This window comes from Leuciscus leuciscus (genome assembly GCF_965113295.1).
Source record: "Leuciscus leuciscus genome assembly, chromosome: 6".
In the NCBI taxonomy this organism is placed as follows: Eukaryota; Metazoa; Chordata; class Actinopteri; order Cypriniformes; family Leuciscidae; genus Leuciscus; species Leuciscus leuciscus.
The window spans coordinates 44,753,641-44,772,060 of record NC_138730.1 but is presented as its reverse complement, the minus strand read 5'-3'; the positions used below and the strand labels follow the sequence as shown (position 1 = coordinate 44,772,060).

Here is an 18,420-nt window from a genome sequence, read left to right as displayed (position 1 = left end):
GTGTGTATGAGTGAGTGAGTGAGTGTGTGTATGAGTGAGTGTGTGTGTATATGAGTGAGTGTGAGTGTATGAGTGAGTGTGTGTGTATGAGTGAGTGAGTGTGAGTGTATGAGTGTGAGAGTGAGTGTGAGAGTGAGTGTGAGAGTGAGTGTGAGAGTGAGTGTGAGAGTGAGTGAGTGAGTGAGTGAGTGAGTGAGTGAGTGAGTGAGTGAGTGAGTGAGTGAGTGAGTGAGTGAGTGAGTGAGTGAGTGAGTGAGTGAGTGTGGATGACTGAGTGTGTGTATGAGTGAAGGTGTGTTTTACTGTGTTTTTAATCAAATAAATTGGTGAGCCTTGGTGAGCACAAAAACATTTTTAAATATCTTACCCACCACAAACTATTGAACAGTAGTGTAATAATACACAGGATTAGAATGACAGAAGGGTGAGTAAACAATTACAACATGTACACTGGTAATAGAGCGTATGATTGAGTGTTTCCCAGAAGAGAGTGTTTGTGTGTGCGTTCGTGAGAAAGTCTGTTTTCACACGTACATATGTTCACATGAGTGTGTGTGTGTGTGTAGTCCTTTTAAACTCTTAAGTGTCACTGGCCCACAGCCATTACATATTCAACAGTAATCTTGACAAACTATATATCATTTGAAAGCTTACAATCTCTAGTTTTCTTATTTGGTGACTGATTTTTAAAATTAATTACAGAGGAGTCGTAATTGATCAATTTGCAACAAGAATATTTTCACACTCCTAAGCCGTGTTCAGACCTTTATTTTGAAATAGCGATGAACGTGAAAAATCATGAAAGAATGGTAGAAACCTCAGTTTGTTTTCATGCCAAGAGTTCAAAAGATAACATCCATTAAATTTTTTTTTTAATTATTGTCTGAAAATATTTTAAATATAAAGAAAAAATAATAGATTCAACATTTGTGATGTGGCAGCGAGCTATAGCGCACATACGTGTTCTTTTTATGTGTTTATTAGAGGTTGAATTCATATCAAAATCTGCCAAACTTCCCATACTACTTCTGAATAGGATGTGTACTTCATAAATTGTATGAATATTGTGGAAATAATGGTTCAGATCACTCAAACCACATATGGAAATGGAGGCGCAGTAATGGAGTCTGGTTGTCTCCTAGTGAAAACGTTCGGTACTGCGCCCAAACAAAATCTCACGGAAAGCTCATTTTTTGAGATATCAACCTAAAATTTGAATCACAACTTGTTCAGATTTTTGCCTTTGATTTTCTTGCAGTTTTAGAGTCCAATATGTTTTGAAAATATATATTTTATATAAAAATATGAATAATAAAATTTTTACATAGTACATTTTCATAAACTCAAACTTCTATAACTTTTTTTTCTGTTCCACTTTCTTAATTTATTTCACTTCTACAAAAATCTGCCAAATGTCTTCTTTAAAACAAGACCAATCTGACATCTATATCTCAAAGCATTCTTGAATTACAACCATTTAAGTTCGGAATGTGCATTTTCATTTTCATCTACATGTAGAATCATCGAATCATCCGTTCGCCTTCATGCGTCGCTCTAGGAATCACATCATCAAAGTCTGTCCTCGCGTTCAATCACTGTTTCCTGCAGCGTAATCAGTGGTGTAGTGGTTACCTGGCCTCTACCATGACTAGATGTGTAGTGGGTGGGGGTGGGGGTGGGGGTGGGGGGGGGGAGGGGGAGGGAGGGGACACATTTTATCCATTTAGCTGACGCTTTTGTCCAAAGCAACTCTCACATCAACAATAAAACAAAGCGATTCATCCTACAAGTTCCAAGATACTTCAAATGGTAACACTTCAGTAACACTTTTGCAATAAGATTTCATAACATTAGTTAACTACATTAACATAAAAATACGTCTAAAGCATTTATTAATCAATTTCAACATTATTAAAATCAAAAGTTGCATCTGTTAATATTATTTAATGGACTAAGCTGACATGAACTAACAATTAACAGGTGTGTTTCTATTAACCAAAGATAACAAATGTATTGCTCTTTGATATATAATGTTAGTTAGTTAATTTTAGGTTATGAAGCATTAACTAATGTTAACTTATGGTACCTTATTATAAAGCGTTTTTGTGTAAATTTGAGTCTTTTGAGATGAATAATTTGTGCAGATGTTTTCTGTTTTAAGCGATTTAAAGTGCACAAGTGCTCAAGGGCAAAATATCATAATTTAACCAGCAATTTGCATGAAATCTGGTCACTTTAATAGTGCATTCTGGCCAAGAATCCCAATAAAATAATGCAATAAAATTATGAATTGCACACATTTCTGAATCGGAAGGCAGCTGCGAGTGAAATCGAGCTTGCGTTACTGAAAGTAAAGTCAAAAGCTGAGAGAGAGTGCTCTGATAGTATCAGAGATCACGTAATGTGGTAGTACTGAATGTGTGCAGATGAAGTTAGATATAAAGAGCTGGGCGATTATAGCGTTTACATTATACACTAGTAATGTTTTTGTTTGTTTTGAACATGAACTCTCTAACACCAACACACATGTTTACACTCTTAAGTAAGGAATATTCCGATGCATAACCTTTACAGCGAGGTGTTTACACCACCAATTCTCTCTTTTGTTTGATGCAGGGGATTGTTTAGTGTTGTCTGTGATGTGTTTATTACTATAACAGGCACAGAAAGGGCATGGGTGGGGCGCTGGTAGTTTCACTACTATCTCTGAGTTAAGAAAGAAAAAAGCTCTTCCTCTCCATGGCACAAGAAGCCTGTGTAGTGGTGTGAGAGATGTAGAGAAGCGAGTTCCTCTAAAGTTCGCGGTTCACACCCTTAAACTGAGCACCAATGTTCCCACGATTGGCTAAATATGTTCATGCCAGGTTCTCACACCCAAAATACAGAACATTTTTACTTTATATGACTCTTTATAGCTTCTCAGTTCAGACTTTTTTTTTTGCATTTTCACTTTGAATGATCCTATTGAACACTTTCAGAATATTAATAGTGCAGATTTAGAGGTTTTGCATGTAAATGTTACAATCATTCCTTTATAAACCATTTAAAAATGTCTTTGATGATTTTTTTCCAGGTAAATCTCACACAAAAATATGCCTGACTCATGTTTCAAAGTCAAATCATTTTAGGGCCATGAAGACATTTAACATTTCCCCCCTAAACTCTCACTGTTTTATTACTGACATATAACTTTACATTTTATTTCTGGTCATTATTCGCAATGATCATCATTACTGTAATATATAATTTCAACCCTTAAAAATACTGTAATGCCATGATTCTTAAAAAGTTTGAATTGACATAAAACATGCAAGTACTTAACATTTTTAAATGTATATAATACAATATAAAATGCATTTAATTGCCATAATGTCACAATGTAAAATTAAATAATGGCCATATATATTCATATATATATTTCTCTTAATTTTTATTATCATTAGATTCTTATTTAAGTAATAAAATGTGTTCTTTAACAATATAAACTATATAAATAATAATATAAAACAATATAAAATGCATTTAATTGCCATAATGTCACAATGTTAAATTAAAATAATGGCCATTATATATATATATATATTTCTTAATTTTGATTATCATTTGATCCTTATTAAAGTAATAACATGTTTTTTTTTATTAAACAATCAGTGTATGATGTTTACTCACAAGCATTATATATGCATAATTGCAGTAATTACTTTAATTGCATATATATATATATAGTTTTTTCTTTTGCTTCTTGCTCTTGACAGGTTTCATGAGATTCCCCTTCAATCACATTTCTACCACTTCTGCACACTTCTGCAACTCACATAAATCTTGTAGGTTATTGTAGTGGGTTGTGGTTGCTGTTGGCTATTTTTAATGGTTTGTAAATATTGCTCATAGTTTGAAGAAATGAAACCTTGGCAGTGGTGCACCGCTAGTGAATTTGGACCTTTAACATCTATTCAATTACACTCATGATCTAAAAGTCTCACTGCAGGACTCACAGGCCTCTGTGGATCTAAAGCACTCATTTAATCAAAGATAATTAGACGTCTGCTCCGAAAGATAGGCAGGAGTTTTATAATGACTTCTAAAGCCCAAAGGATATTTAGTTTTTTTTTAACGCATACGCTAACGTATTTCAAAGTATACTCGATTTGATAGCGTGTGTGAATGTAGGCGGTCGACACATGCACGTTAGAAAGTTTCGTCTTTGTCCAGTGTCTGGGCTATTTTTCTCCGGAAGTTGTTACCAACAAAAATTTCTTTGTATTATTTTAAACTAAAGTTGAGGCTATCTCATAACGGTTACAAAAATCGTGCGACGCACATACATTTGCATCACATGGACCCTCGTGTACACGAAAAAACTGAAGTATACTTTTTGACTTAAGATGCCACATTTTGCAATGAGCTCACTGAATAATTTTAATTTATAAATGTACATTTCATGCTATACCAAAATTAATTAATGTCATTGGTAATGTACTTTTATTTTACTTTTTATTTGGATTTGTGCATATTTGTGCATAAAGTCCCCCTGTCGTCAATAATTGTATTCCTTAAAACTCATATTTGATCACCGTGCCATAAAATATCTTGAATGTAACTTGACACCCTTGCCTCATTTAGTGTGCGTGGTTCTATGAATATGCAAATGAGCCCCGCCTCCACTCCCTCACTCAGCTCAGAGATCCACTGATTGACGATCACACGTTGATCTGATTGGTTACAAGGTAGTTTGTGACGTCAGAAACACCAGCGATTTCAAAGCGTGTGTTTGAGACTGTCTTTGGTTCACTGCAGTTTTAAAGAGAAAATACTCAGCAATGCTGTCGACTTATGAATTTACACATGGTTTGTCTTAAAGCATATTAAAAACACCACAGAGGGATTTTAATGTATATTAGCTTGAGCCTAATGGAGCTGCTTAATTCATGTGAAAGTAAATCACACACCTGACTGTTTTCAAACTGACTTTTACATTTTGCTTTCACCTGTTTCTTGATTGCTGTCACTTTCTCTCACATATCAGGATACATATCAAGGGTATCCTGCATCCTGAGCCTTTTAATCGGTTTGTGAATGTCTCATTCATCCAGAATCATTGCACAATCGGGATGAAAGCAACTGGAACTGCAACCGCCAATCATCGCTCTTATTAGTGCTTATATTACAATAAATGTTGATAAATGCTTGATCAAATCATGTGAGGTGTGCTCTTGCTTGAATAAGTAATCAGAAAACTAAAGTTCAGCTGCTTTTGACTCAATTCTACATAGAGCTGCACGATTAATCGTTAAAAGATCGCGATCTCGATTCAAACTCCTTCGTGATCTCATTTCTAAATGACAACGATTCTCCTGTGTCTATTAAACCTTTGACAAAATCACACCGTAACATTCAAATCTACTTTTGCGCTACCGCTTATCATGTATGAAACGGCTTCAGAAACAGTCTTTGTAACCACAGTTTCGTTATTTCCGTGTTACACATTTCCATATGATCACAGAAGTACTGAGATAAAATGTTTGAGTTCGGGTATAAACACTAGGCGTGTTTCCATTACAGATTTGCGCAAAACTTTTGCAAATTATTATTATTTTTTCTAAATGTCGACAAAAAACTATTGCGAAATGACGGCGTTTCCATTAACCGATGTTATGCGACTAAAACGTAATTTTTTCCTCTCGCGATAAGTCATGCCAAAAATCATGGCGACGAATGTTGGTAGGTTTACGTATATCTCAGCCACCGCGCTGGCCATTATTATTAATGGAAGGAGACGTATGTGTGTTTTCCAAGCATTAATGACTAGGAAAGACCCTTATATTTGTGAGCGGCTCATATGAGGAGTTTCTGGGTGTTTCTCCCTCATTTCTGCTTCGAGGTCTTGATTGTGGCATTTATTTGAGGTTTAGAATCCATTATTCCTGTAATTCTTTTGTCTTTTATGAGTTTAATAAAGAACTCTGTCTCGTATTCTGTCCAAACACACCGCGTCATTACGTCAGCTGACCTGTAAATGCGCAAAAACTGTTTCCATTGCAGTTTTGTGAAATATTTCTTTTTCGAATTGCCTGAAAAACCACCTCATGCGAGCGTAAACTTTTTTGCGATAAATGGGAGTTTTTGCGAAATTGACGTGTTTCCATTGGGCGTATTTTCAATTCGCAATTTCAATTTGCGCAATTTGAAGGGTAATGGAAACGCAGCCACTGATGTCTACAGAAGCGATCAAAACAGAGCAAATCACCTTTTGAAAGTAACTTTGTGCTTCAAATAAAGATTGTATCGATTACATCGTTACATCAGTAGGTGGCGACAAGTGACTGTTAAAAAATGTATTTGACATTGAATCATTCATTCAAGAGATTCGTTCAAAAATGCTGATTCATCCTGTAATAAAATATGTATTTATAAGAGAGTCGTTGAATCATTCACTCAAATAATTCATTCAGATTAATTCAATGTTTTAAATAGACTGCAGCTATTAACATATTGTCCGAACCTCTTGTAAATTACATTATTTTGTTTATTTGTCTGATCAGAATCGTGATCTCAGTTTGATACAAAAAAAATGTGATTCTCAATTGAACCAGAATCGTGCAGCTCTAATTCTACAGGACTTTCAATAACATTTCTTGTCATTTTTCTTCAGATCTATCCTGTACCTCAACTGTTCTGTTGGTGTTTTGGGAGTCATCTTTGTTTCCTTTGACACTATTTCAGGGAAGAATTCGTCCGTCACGAATAGCGGTTCAGTGGTTCATAGTCAAGGGTTTGGTGCTCCAGCTGTTCGAAAGACACACATGGACAGAGGACCCGTGCCCTCGTCCTCTTCGTTACGGTCTGCTGTTAACCCGTCCACAGGGTTAACAGACTTTAGAGCTGTAAGTCCCGCATCATGCCGTCTAAATCGTCTCCATCTAGCTAGTTTCTCTGTCTGCTGTTAGCGTTTTAGCACCCCATTTCTGTTCGGCTTGTAGTTGTACTTGCATCCGCTTCATGCCGATATTTGCAGCTGCTGCTTTGCAACTTTCCCCCGCTACCGTTTTGCCCGTCTGCATCATGTTAATGCCAAAATCATGCCTCGAATTATACATAATTTTGATATTCATTCACCCTCATGTTGTATGACTTTCTTTATTCTGTGGAATACAAAAGGTATTCGTTCGTACCCAAAAAAAAGTCCATACATACAACTTCAAGAGATTTGTTCAAAAACATTGATTCATCCAGTAATGAAGCAAGTGAAGTCTTTATAAGTGAGTCATTGAATCATTCATTCAAGAGATTTGTTCAAAAACACTGATTCATCCAGTAATGAAGCAAGTGAAGTCTTTATAAGTGAGTCATTTGTTCAAAAACACTGATTCATCCAGTAATGAAACAAGTGAAGTCTTTATAAGTGAGTCATTGAATCATTAATTCAAGAGATTTGTTCAAAAACACTGATTCATCCAGTAATGAAACAAGTGAAGTCTTTATAAGTGAGTCATTGAATCATTCATTTAAGAGATTTGTTCAAAAACACTGATTCATCCAGTAATGAAACAAGTGAAGTCTCTATGAGTGAGTCATTGAATCATTCATTTAAGAGATTTGTTCAAAAACACTGATTCATCCAGTAATGAAACAAGTGCAGACTTTATAAGTGAGTCATTGAATCATTCATTCAAGAGATTTGTTAAAAAAAAAATTATTCATCTAGTAATGAAGCAAGTGAAGTATTTATAAGTGAGTCATTGAATCATTCATTCAAGAGATTTGTTCAAAAACACTGATTCATCCAGTAATGAAACAAGTGAAGTCTTTATGAGTGAGTCATTGAATCATTCATTTAAGAGATTTGTTCAAAAACACTGATTCATCCAGTAATGAAACAAGTGAAGTCTCTATGAGTGAGTCATTGAATCATTCATTTAAGAGATTTGTTCAAAAACACTGATTCATCCAGTAATGAAGCAAGTGAAGTCTTTATAAGGGAGTCATTTGTTCAAAAACACTGATTCATCCAGTAATGAAACAAGTGAAGTCTTTATAAGTGAGTCATTGAATCATTAATTCAAGAGATTTGTTCAAAAACACTGATTCATCCAGTAATGAAACAAGTGAAGTCTTTATAAGTGAGTCATTTGTTCAAAAACACTGATTCATCCAGTAATGAAACAAGTGAAGTCTTTATAAGTGAGTCATTGAATCATTCATTCAAGAGATTTGTTCAAAAACACGGATTCACGTAATGAAACAAGTGAAGTCTTTATAAGTGAGTCATTGAATCATTCATTCAGTTCAAATGAATTAAATATGTTTTAAATGGACTGCAGCAATTCATATTTAGTCAGAATTTCTAGTAAATTAAAAGTTGTTTTGTCTATTCAGAATCGTGGGATAATCCTGATCTCTATTTAAAAAAAACAAAAAAACATTGTGATTCTCATCAGATGTGGTCAATGCACTCAAATTGATAATATTTATGAATATTAATCATCTTTTTAAAATATGTTTGAAATGACATTACAACCAAATACTGATCTCTATTTTAGGCTACTCTAGTTTTTTGCTGCGCACTGATGATGCAGCTGAACAGGAACAACAAGAGGAAGTTCTGTAGTGGAGCAAACCTGGTGTTGAAGGTTTTGAACCAGTTTGTGTTCATCCAAACCTTTGATTTCAAGTGTACCTGGACTCATGAACACACACGGGTCATTCTTCAACTCTGCTAATATTAATTATGACCCTCAGACTTTTTAACATTAGTTCACCAAAATGTAATGTTTTTATTTTTTGTGACAAAATAGTGGAAGAAAACAATTTTGCTTGCATATTTCCATTAAAATGATGAGGCCAATGATGTAATTCCTGGTTTCAGGAGATACAATTTTTTATAATTTCCATACAATTTAAAGTCACTAATCTGGTTTGATGGAAAGACAAGGTGTTTAAAGTTTTAACAAGCATCCTTCATAATCATACATCATACACAAGTCATGCATCATACTCAACATCATATTCATCCATAACAAGGCTAAAGATAATTTGTTTATTTGATTTACCTCAAAAAATTTTTCAACCATAAATCTCACTAACCTTAACACAAATTGCTAATATGGCATAAAAATAAATCTTTAAAAATAAATAAGACGTTCTGTTATGTCATATTACATTTTTCTTTTCTTTTTTTTAAATATTTTTTTGTTTTAATGATGTGTAGATTTTTTTTTAAACTAGAAAAAATAATCTTTTTTTCAGCTTTTCACTGGTTTCTGCAACAACTTATTTTCTTCAACTCAATGATTCCGAAACCTACATATGAAAACTACTTTAGCATGTTTGACACCAAAATCTCGGATAAAAATAATGTTTTTGATGGTTTTAAATGCCCTTTCATATTCCTGAAGTACACTCTGTGTATAAGTGACCTTACAAAAGCTTCATGATAATATGACCTCAGAATGACACTGAGGTCTAGAAAAGTGAGAAGCGTTTACCAAAACACTTCCTGTTTTCCGACATGCAGTGCCAGCTGGTTTCACCACAGTGTCACAGTTACTTTAACTTCAGTTTGCACATTTTGTATATGCTTTTTAAATGACGATTTAAAATCAGTTTCAGTGGAGTTAAGTATATTTGTTATACAATTTAAAATAATTGCACGAGTATCACTGCTACATTTATTTCATACGACCTCATAGACAAAATCAGGATTAAACAGTTTAACAGATTTAACAGGGAAAAATTCATTTTAATTATGCTATTTTAATTGTTAAATGTGTTAAAAAATCACTTTAATTATCTTGTAATATACATTGCTCATCACCTCATTTCTAAAATATATTAAAAATGGTTAATTCGAAGATTCAGTCTCTAAAACCCTCCTTTCGGTAAGTCTGCTCTGATTGGTCAGATAGCCCAGTCTGCTGTGATTGACCTACTCTGCTCTGATTGGTCAGATGGCTCAGTCTGCTGTGATCGGTCTACTCTGCTCTGATTGGTCAGATGGTCCAGTCTGCTGTGATCGGTCTACTCTGCTCTGATTGGTCAGATGGTCCAGTCTGTTGTGATTGGTCTACTCTGCTCTGATTGGTCAGATGGCCCACTGCTGTGATTGGTCTACTCTGCTCTGATTGGTCAGATGGCCCAGTCTGCTGTGATTGGTCGAACTGCTTACAGCGCGTGTCAGAAACCAAACGCCTATTAGCATATCTGAATTCCGCTCTTCCTCAGCTCTTGATACACAGTGATACGAACAGTAACGATGGCGTCACTTTTACTGAATCAAGTCCACCACGAGTCCTCATCCATTAGAAGCGCATCAAAGTGGATTCACAGCGATGAAAACAGCCAAAACATGTCAACAACATGAACCGAACTCTTCCAGTCTGTTACATCTACAGTGTTTGAGGGCGGGGCGAAGACGAAATGGCTGGAATTATGCTAATTTGTTACATTAATTGTGTTAAAACGACTCCTTTCAACAGTTCAAAATCAATTATTTTCTTTTAGGAGACAACTTTGATCTTTAAAACTTTGCATACGTTTCACATTCACAAACAGCTTTATTACACACTGCATGAAAGATAATATTCGAAAAAAGCATAATAGGTGCACAAATCGAGGTCATGATGCCACAAGTGGCTCAACTGACCTGAAACCACATCTTCGCTCTGCAAGCTGTCTTGTGATGCTGTGTGTGTGTGTGTGTGTGTGTGTGTACTGTGCCATGCAGTGCAGATGCAGTTTTGCATGTTGCATGAGGTTTTGTGTTGTGTGTACCATGCTTGTTTAGAGCTGTGGTGTAATTTGTCTTTCTCCCAGGCACTGAAAACATGAAGGTAAGGTGAAACGCAGGTCTGCTGACCACATCTGAGCGCTCTGCATGTGTTTGTGTCAACCATGAAACACCTACTCCACCCTGCGTGCACACAAATCCCTTCACAAATCACCCTGAGAAATCAGACCACGCATTGAAACATGCAGCAAATGTAAGACCAGTTGACCAACCACAGTGAGAAAAGACAGAAGAAATGGTTCAGTTCGTGTAAGGCATTTAAACACAGAAGTATAGACATTGTTTTCTTATATAAAGCACCTTCATAAAGTATTTAGACACTGATATTGCACTTAAAAAGTCTGAATGCCATTGCATTAGATTATTACACTCAAATAAATGTCAATACACTTTGTTTTGTATCAAATGATTTTGACAACTTTTAGTTATAAAGTGACTTTTGATTGTAGTTCACTTGATTTGATATTCTGAGTCTAATGCAAGCACATTCAAAGTCTGATTTAAGTGACCTAATACTTCTAGGGCCTCTTATATACTTATTCTGTGTTATTTTGAAACGGGTCTCATAAACAAAATGAGTTCATGAGGATTTGACTTCATTCGCTGTGTGTCGGGTCACTGGTAACTTACATTTGATGGCAACCAAAGGCTTCACAGCTTTGGTTTCGTTTTTAATCACAACACATGATCCTCACGCTGCTTTTCGACCAATTAAAAAGAATAAAATCACGGATTGGATAATGCATAATTGTGCGCAAATTACATTTGAAATGAGTGATTTTTAATGTGATTTGAAAATGAACATGTTTTAAATAAACAGAATAAAGCCTTATTCTGCAGGACTGGGCGATATATTGATCAGTCACTATATATTCATAATGCTTTTACTGGCGGTATAAAATCAAGCAACAACATGAATATTATAATAATTTCGATGCACTTATTTTGGCTGTTATGTCGGGCTTGCACAATTAATCTAAAATGAAAAGACATCATGATTATGGTTTAGTGATATTGGCAAATTGCAAAAGGCTCCAATTTAATTAATTAAAAATATGCACTACGAGTTTCTGAGTAAAGGCCCGTTCACACGAGAACGAAAACTATATTAGCGTTCACACCAATGCAAAATATCGTTATGTTTATTATAAGTGCACAATGTCGTCTGTCGCTTTAAGAGCACAAGCCTTTTAAACGCAGGATGGATTCTGATTGGCTGTCAATGTTCTTCAGCTGGGAAAAATCATTCTGAAAGTGATTCCAACGATGTACTAATATTTTGAATGTTAATGGTAACACTTTAGTTTACGGTCCAATTCTCAACTATTCCAATCCTTAACCATTCTTAACTAGTTGCTTATTAGCATGCATATCATTGCATATATTGGCTGTTTATTAGTACTTATAAAGCACATATTAATGCCTTATTCTGCATGACTATATTCTACATCTCTTAATCCAACCCAATACCTAAATTTAACAACCACCCTAATAAGAAGTGATTAGGAGTTTATTGAGGCAAAAGTTATAGTTAATAGTGAGAATTGGAGCCTAATCTAAAGTGTGACCATATTAGTATTGTAATTTTGCAGAATTCATGTAAAATACAATTTCATATATATGCATGCAGCCATACAAAATAGTATAGCAACTCTGGAATTTTTTTTTTAATCACTATCGCAATTATTATCAGAAAAATACTAGAAAATAGATTATTTAAAAAAAAATGTTTTTTTTTTATCTCACAGCGCTATTATTTTGTGAAGACATCTTGATTATTTTACCTAGAGGTTTTAACTGTATTTTTTTTATTTGTTAGATTAAATATGTTGAATCGACTTTGCAGCAAAAAAAATTATAATAATAAAAAAAAAAAATTAAAAAAAAAGTCTATATGACCATATTAGTATTGTAATTTTGCAGAATTCATGTAAATAATTTTTTTATATATATATAAATTGTATTTTACATGAATTCTGCAAAATTACAATACTAATATGGTCATATAGATTGGAAAATTGGTGGAAAATGGTGTTTATATATCATTTTTTGTGTATATATATATATATTGCGATTGCGGGGAAAATGGTGCAATTTGGGGAAAATGGTGTATATCATTTTATATATATATATATATATATATATATATATATATATATATATAAAATGATATATAAACACCATTTTCCCCAAATTGTGTAGCCATACAAACAAGCACAGCAACTCTGGAAATTTGTTAAATCACCTTTTCAATCGCTATCGCAATTATTATCAGAAAAATGCTGCAAAAACGTTTTTTATTTTTTTATCTCTCAGCATTATTATTAAGTTTGTGAACACATCTTGATTATTTTACCTAGAGGTTTTAACTGTATTTTTTTTATTTGTTAGACTAAACATGTTGAATCGACTTCGGAAAAAAATCACGCTTTTAAAACACTCAAAAAAACACATATGGAGATCGTAAGTGCGGAAAAATTTCAATCTATATGTATATTATGAGACATGTCGCCCAGCCCTACAGTGATGCGTCCTCCTGTGTGATGAACCGTATCTTCTGTAATGCCGTTTGTCTCCCGGTTCAGTTCGGAAGTGAGACCCAGCAGCTGGAGTGGGCCAAACGCGAGAGCCAGAGAGAGGAGGCGGAGCGCATGAGGAGACTTCAACTACAGGAGCAGCAAGACCTGGAACTGGCCCTCGCCCTCAGCCGAGCCGAAGTGCCCCGAACATGAAGACACTCGACACCTGGAGAACCCTGGACCAATGAAGGGAGATTATATACAGCTTTACCAAATACTGACAGACTAGCAGGAGATCATATGAGTGAGGTCAGGTATTTATTCACACACGTCATCAGTATCGTAATACATATCGGCCATCTTGGTTTTGCAAGGCAGATTTGATCCCAAGTGCTTTACATCTCACTGACCTTTACGATCAGCTTCATCCACCAGAGAAACTGTTCGCTTAACTAAGAGGGATGAGTGACTAAATCCGTGACAATTGCACTGTATGATCATATATGATGTCTGTGTTTTACATATAAACCTGTGTAATTAATGCATTCCCAACAAATCCCTCTGGATCGAAGTTTTCACCTCGATTGCACATATACTGTTTAATATTATGCGAGTGTCGTTAAAGGAACACGCCGACTTTTTGGGACTTTAGCTTGTTCACCGTATCCCCCAGAGTTAGATAAGTCCACACATACCCTTCTCATCTCCGTGCGTGCCGTAACTCTGTCTGACGCACCCACCACTAGCCTAGCTTAGCACAAAGACTGGAGGTAAATGGCTCCAGCTAGCATACTGCTCCCAATAAGTGACAAAATAACGCCAACATTTTCCTTTTTATATGTTGTGATTTGTATAGTCACAGCGTGTACGAATAACAAGATCCCATGAGACACAGCCATCTTCTAACCGTATACATACTGGGAACTATTGGGAGCAGTATGCTAGCTGGAGCCATTTACCTCCAGTCTTTGTGCTAAGCTAGGCTAGCGGTGGGTGCGTCAGACAGAGTTACGGCACGCACGGAGATGAGAAGGGTATGTGTGGACTTATCTAACTCTGGGGGATACGGTGGATAAGACAAAGTCCCAAAAAGTCGGCGTGTTCCTTTAAGATCAAATGAAGCATGTTCTGTACTTTTGAAGGAAGGAATCTGCCGTGCTGCTTTTTTGTTTGGGTTTATCTATATTTATATGAGAGTGAGATGGTTTTTCTTTAAGGATGTTGAGCTGTATTTGTGTTTAACCCTTTAAATCTTTATCAGATCCGCCGGACGACACCAAATCACTGCCGACGCCGATCTAGTTTGAACCCTTTTCTTGAAATAGTTTGAAGTGAAGCCTTATACTGTATATTGAGCTCATTCTTATGTATTCATGTATTTATTGCATCTGTGATACTCAACACTAAAATCAGCAGGTTATGGATTGTTTAAATGCTAGAGAAGTACATTTTGGTGTTTATATGGTTTTTGATTTTCATGTTGGAGATTCTACTGACATTCAATGTTTTTACGTGTTTTGTTTCTATTGTAGAAAAGGGCTGATTTTACAATGTGGTGCATTTCAGTGTTTTATAAATATTAAACATGTTTAATAAATGTTAAACATTTATCTGGATCCACTAGAATTGTTTTGGGGGTTTTTCTTGGAGTAAAAAAGCCATTTCTTCCCAGAATCATATATATATATATATATATGAAGAGTTCAGATGCAAAAGCCTCTAAATGCCATCTGAAATTTTCTTATAGAATGATCATTTTTATCAAGCTCGTATATTTAAATTCAATAATTTCACTCAAATGGCAATGAAGATTACCTATTAATTGTCATTTAAGTGAAATTACTGAACTTAAATATACAAGCTTGATAAAAATGATCATTCTATAAGAAAATTTCAGATGGCATTTAGAGGCTTTTGCATCTGAACTCTTCATATATATATAAGGTTTATATATAAGTATAAGTTTATGTATAAGTTAACTATGCGCACACACACTAACCCCTAAACATACCCATCACACACACACACACACACACACACACACACACACACACACACACACACACACACACACACACACACACACACACACACACACACACACACACACACACACACACACACACACACACACACACTAACCCCTAAACATACCCATCACACACACACACACACACACACACACACACACACACACACACACACACACACACACACACACACACACACACACACACACACACACACACACACACACACACACACACACTAACCCAACCTCTAAACATACCCATCACACACACACACACACACACACACACACACACACACACACACACACACACACACACACACTAACCCGACCCCTAAACCTACCCATCACTCTCACACACACACACTCTCACACACACACACACACACACAAACACACATATTCTAAGGAAAATAAACATAGTTTGGAGACTATTAAGAACTATCATATATTTTGTACTTTGCGAAGTAATTATATTTCAGATATTCATAGAATTTTTTTTTTTGGGGAGTGAAATATGACCTTGTTTATGATATTCCTCATTATTGAAATTTTTAGGTATTTACGCATTTGTCAGGTTACAGTATTTAAGGTTTACAGTTGATCATTTCATTCATTACCTGGGAATAGAACCCGTGACCTTGACATTGATCCACATTATCTGGATTGCATTCAGGAGACATTAAGAGCCAATGCAACTTGAATTAAAAGACATATGTGACCCTGGATCATAAAGCCAGTCACATGTCGCACGGGTATATTTGTGGCAATAGCCAACAATACATTGCATGGGTCAAAATTATCAATTTTTCTTTTAAGCCAAAAATCATTAGGATATTAAGTAAAGATCATGTTCCATGAAGATATTTTGTACTTTTCCTACCGTAAATATATAAAACATTTATTTTTGTGAGTGAATGCTGCACAATCGAGAACATAAATGCACAACTTTAAAGGAGATTTTCTCAATGTTTTGATTTTTTTTGCACCCTCAGATTCCAGATGTTCAAATATAATGATGTATAAATCTCAATTTCAAGAAAACTGACCCATGTGACTGGTTTTGTGGTCCAGGGTCTTTATGAAATAAAGAAGCTGCAGTGTTCAACATAAAAATGGACTTGATTGCATCAGGCCGTTTGCCTTCAGATCCAGAACATTCAGTCGGATTGAGCCTTTCAGATCCAGGTGTGTGTGTGTGTGTGTGTGTGTGTGTGTGTGTGTGTGTGTGTGTGTGTGTGTGCACCTGCTACGCTTCAGATCTGCTCATGTTCATGTCACTGAGCTCAACTATCACTAATGCGTTTGTCCAGCTCTAGTGATGGACGAGCTCTTTGTCTTCTGCAAATGCTCTGTGAACGACTGTTTTTCCTGGATCCGCCGAGTAACACAAGCTGGAAGAATGAAGTCCGAGCTCGAGCCGGACTCAAATGGAGAGGCCTTGGAAAGATTGAGATCTAAGTGTGAAAATAATTTAACAGCTGCATGAATTTTAGCTTCGGTATGTTAATTACCCCCATTTGGAATAACAGGAAATTCCTGTGCGAGTTTTTATTTACCGAAGGCCGCCGAAAGGGCCGATGTTAAGATGGACAAATGAGAAGGGCTCAGGTGACAGAAACACAAGGCTTCAGCTCTTTCCTCATTTGTGTTTTTCTTCCCTCACCTACTTAACCATCCACACGTGCGCTTCGCCAGACTTCCTCGTCTAGTCTTTGGATTTAGTTGTGGCTTTAGTGCTGAGTGGTTAAATAGTGGGGTCAGGGATTACTGACCGACTCTAGAGATATTCCACACAAAAGTGAATTTAAAGTACTATTTATTTGCGTAGTTTAAAACATGTCATTGCATGATTTTTTATATATATAGCTATATAGTTGGGAGAATATCTCATCTTTAATGGATAGTTTTTGCATAGACTTTGTACTTTGAAATCTGTTAAATGCCGTAATCACGGTAAACACACGCTCCTTTATATTTGTTTTGCTTTGAAGGGGAAAAAAAAAAGAGAAGCTTGTTTTCTGTTCATGTCAGATTGGTAGTAAAAGTTACTATCATCAGCACACAAAAGTGAAATGAGATTTCTGCTTCAGCTCACTGAGTCGGCTAATAATAGTCAGGATCACGTTTCTTCTTTTTCTCTTGAATTTGCGTAAAAGGGAACCTGTTATTTTGTTTTCACACATCATTCACTCATGCAGAACAAATACAACTCATATATATATTTGATGCATTGGTTTTATTTTATAGCATTTTCATTTTTTATATATATATATATCACATCACACATCCAGATCAATAACAAGCAATTTACTTTAATATATTTTGTATGCAGATAATATGCAACTAACACTTTTGATTAAATTTGATTACATTGTATTATATATATATACTTTTTTCACATTAAACTTGTATATTTTTAATATATTTTGCATGCACATGATGTATAATTGAATATTTGTTTATATAGCATTTACATTTTTTCATTTTAGAACGAATTGCACCATGTCAAAAATATTTATGTTTCTACTTTTCTTAAAATATAAAAAATAGCAATAATATACCATGAGTAGAGTAGGCGTGTCTAAACTTTTGACTTTTATATAAATAAATATTTTGTATGCAGATAATATGTAACTAACACATTAAATTTGATTACATTTTATTATACTTTTTTCACATTAAACTTGTATACTTTTAATATATTTTGCATGCACATGATGTATAATTTAATAATTTTTTTATACATTTTTTTTTATATAGCATTTTAACTTTTACATTTTAGGATGAATTGCACCATGACAAAAATATTTATATACGTTTCTACTTTTCTTAAAATATAAAAAATAGCAATAATATACCATGAGTAGGCGTGTCTAAACTTTGACTTTTATATAAATAAATATTTTGTATGCAGATAATTTGTAACTAACACATTAAATTTGATTACATTTTATTATACTTTTTTTCACATTAAACTTGTATATACTTTAATATATTTTGCATGCACATGATGTATAATTCAATAATTTCATATTTTTTTATATAGCATTTTAGAATGAATTGCACCATGTCAAAAATAT

General features: G+C 34.8%; 1 protein-coding gene across 3 annotated transcripts in view; it reads left to right on the top strand.

Moving 5' to 3' along the window:
* The window catches only part of eps15l1b (epidermal growth factor receptor pathway substrate 15-like 1b), a 64,072-nt gene extending 49,151 nt beyond the window's left edge, over positions 1-14,921 (top strand). The window contains exons 23-24 of one of the 3 annotated variants that reach the window (XM_082172989.1): positions 10,813-10,829; positions 13,372-14,921. In XM_082172989.1, coding sequence (XP_082029115.1) covers positions 10,813-10,829; positions 13,372-13,518 — 164 coding nt within the window. In that variant the 3' untranslated portion in view covers positions 13,519-14,921. Of the gene's footprint in view, positions 1-6,723; positions 6,885-10,812; positions 10,830-13,371 lie in introns of all 3 variants that reach the window. The other 2 variants (XM_082172988.1, XM_082172990.1) reach the window with 2 other exon arrangements.
* The last annotated feature ends 3,499 nt before the right edge of the window (positions 14,922-18,420 follow it).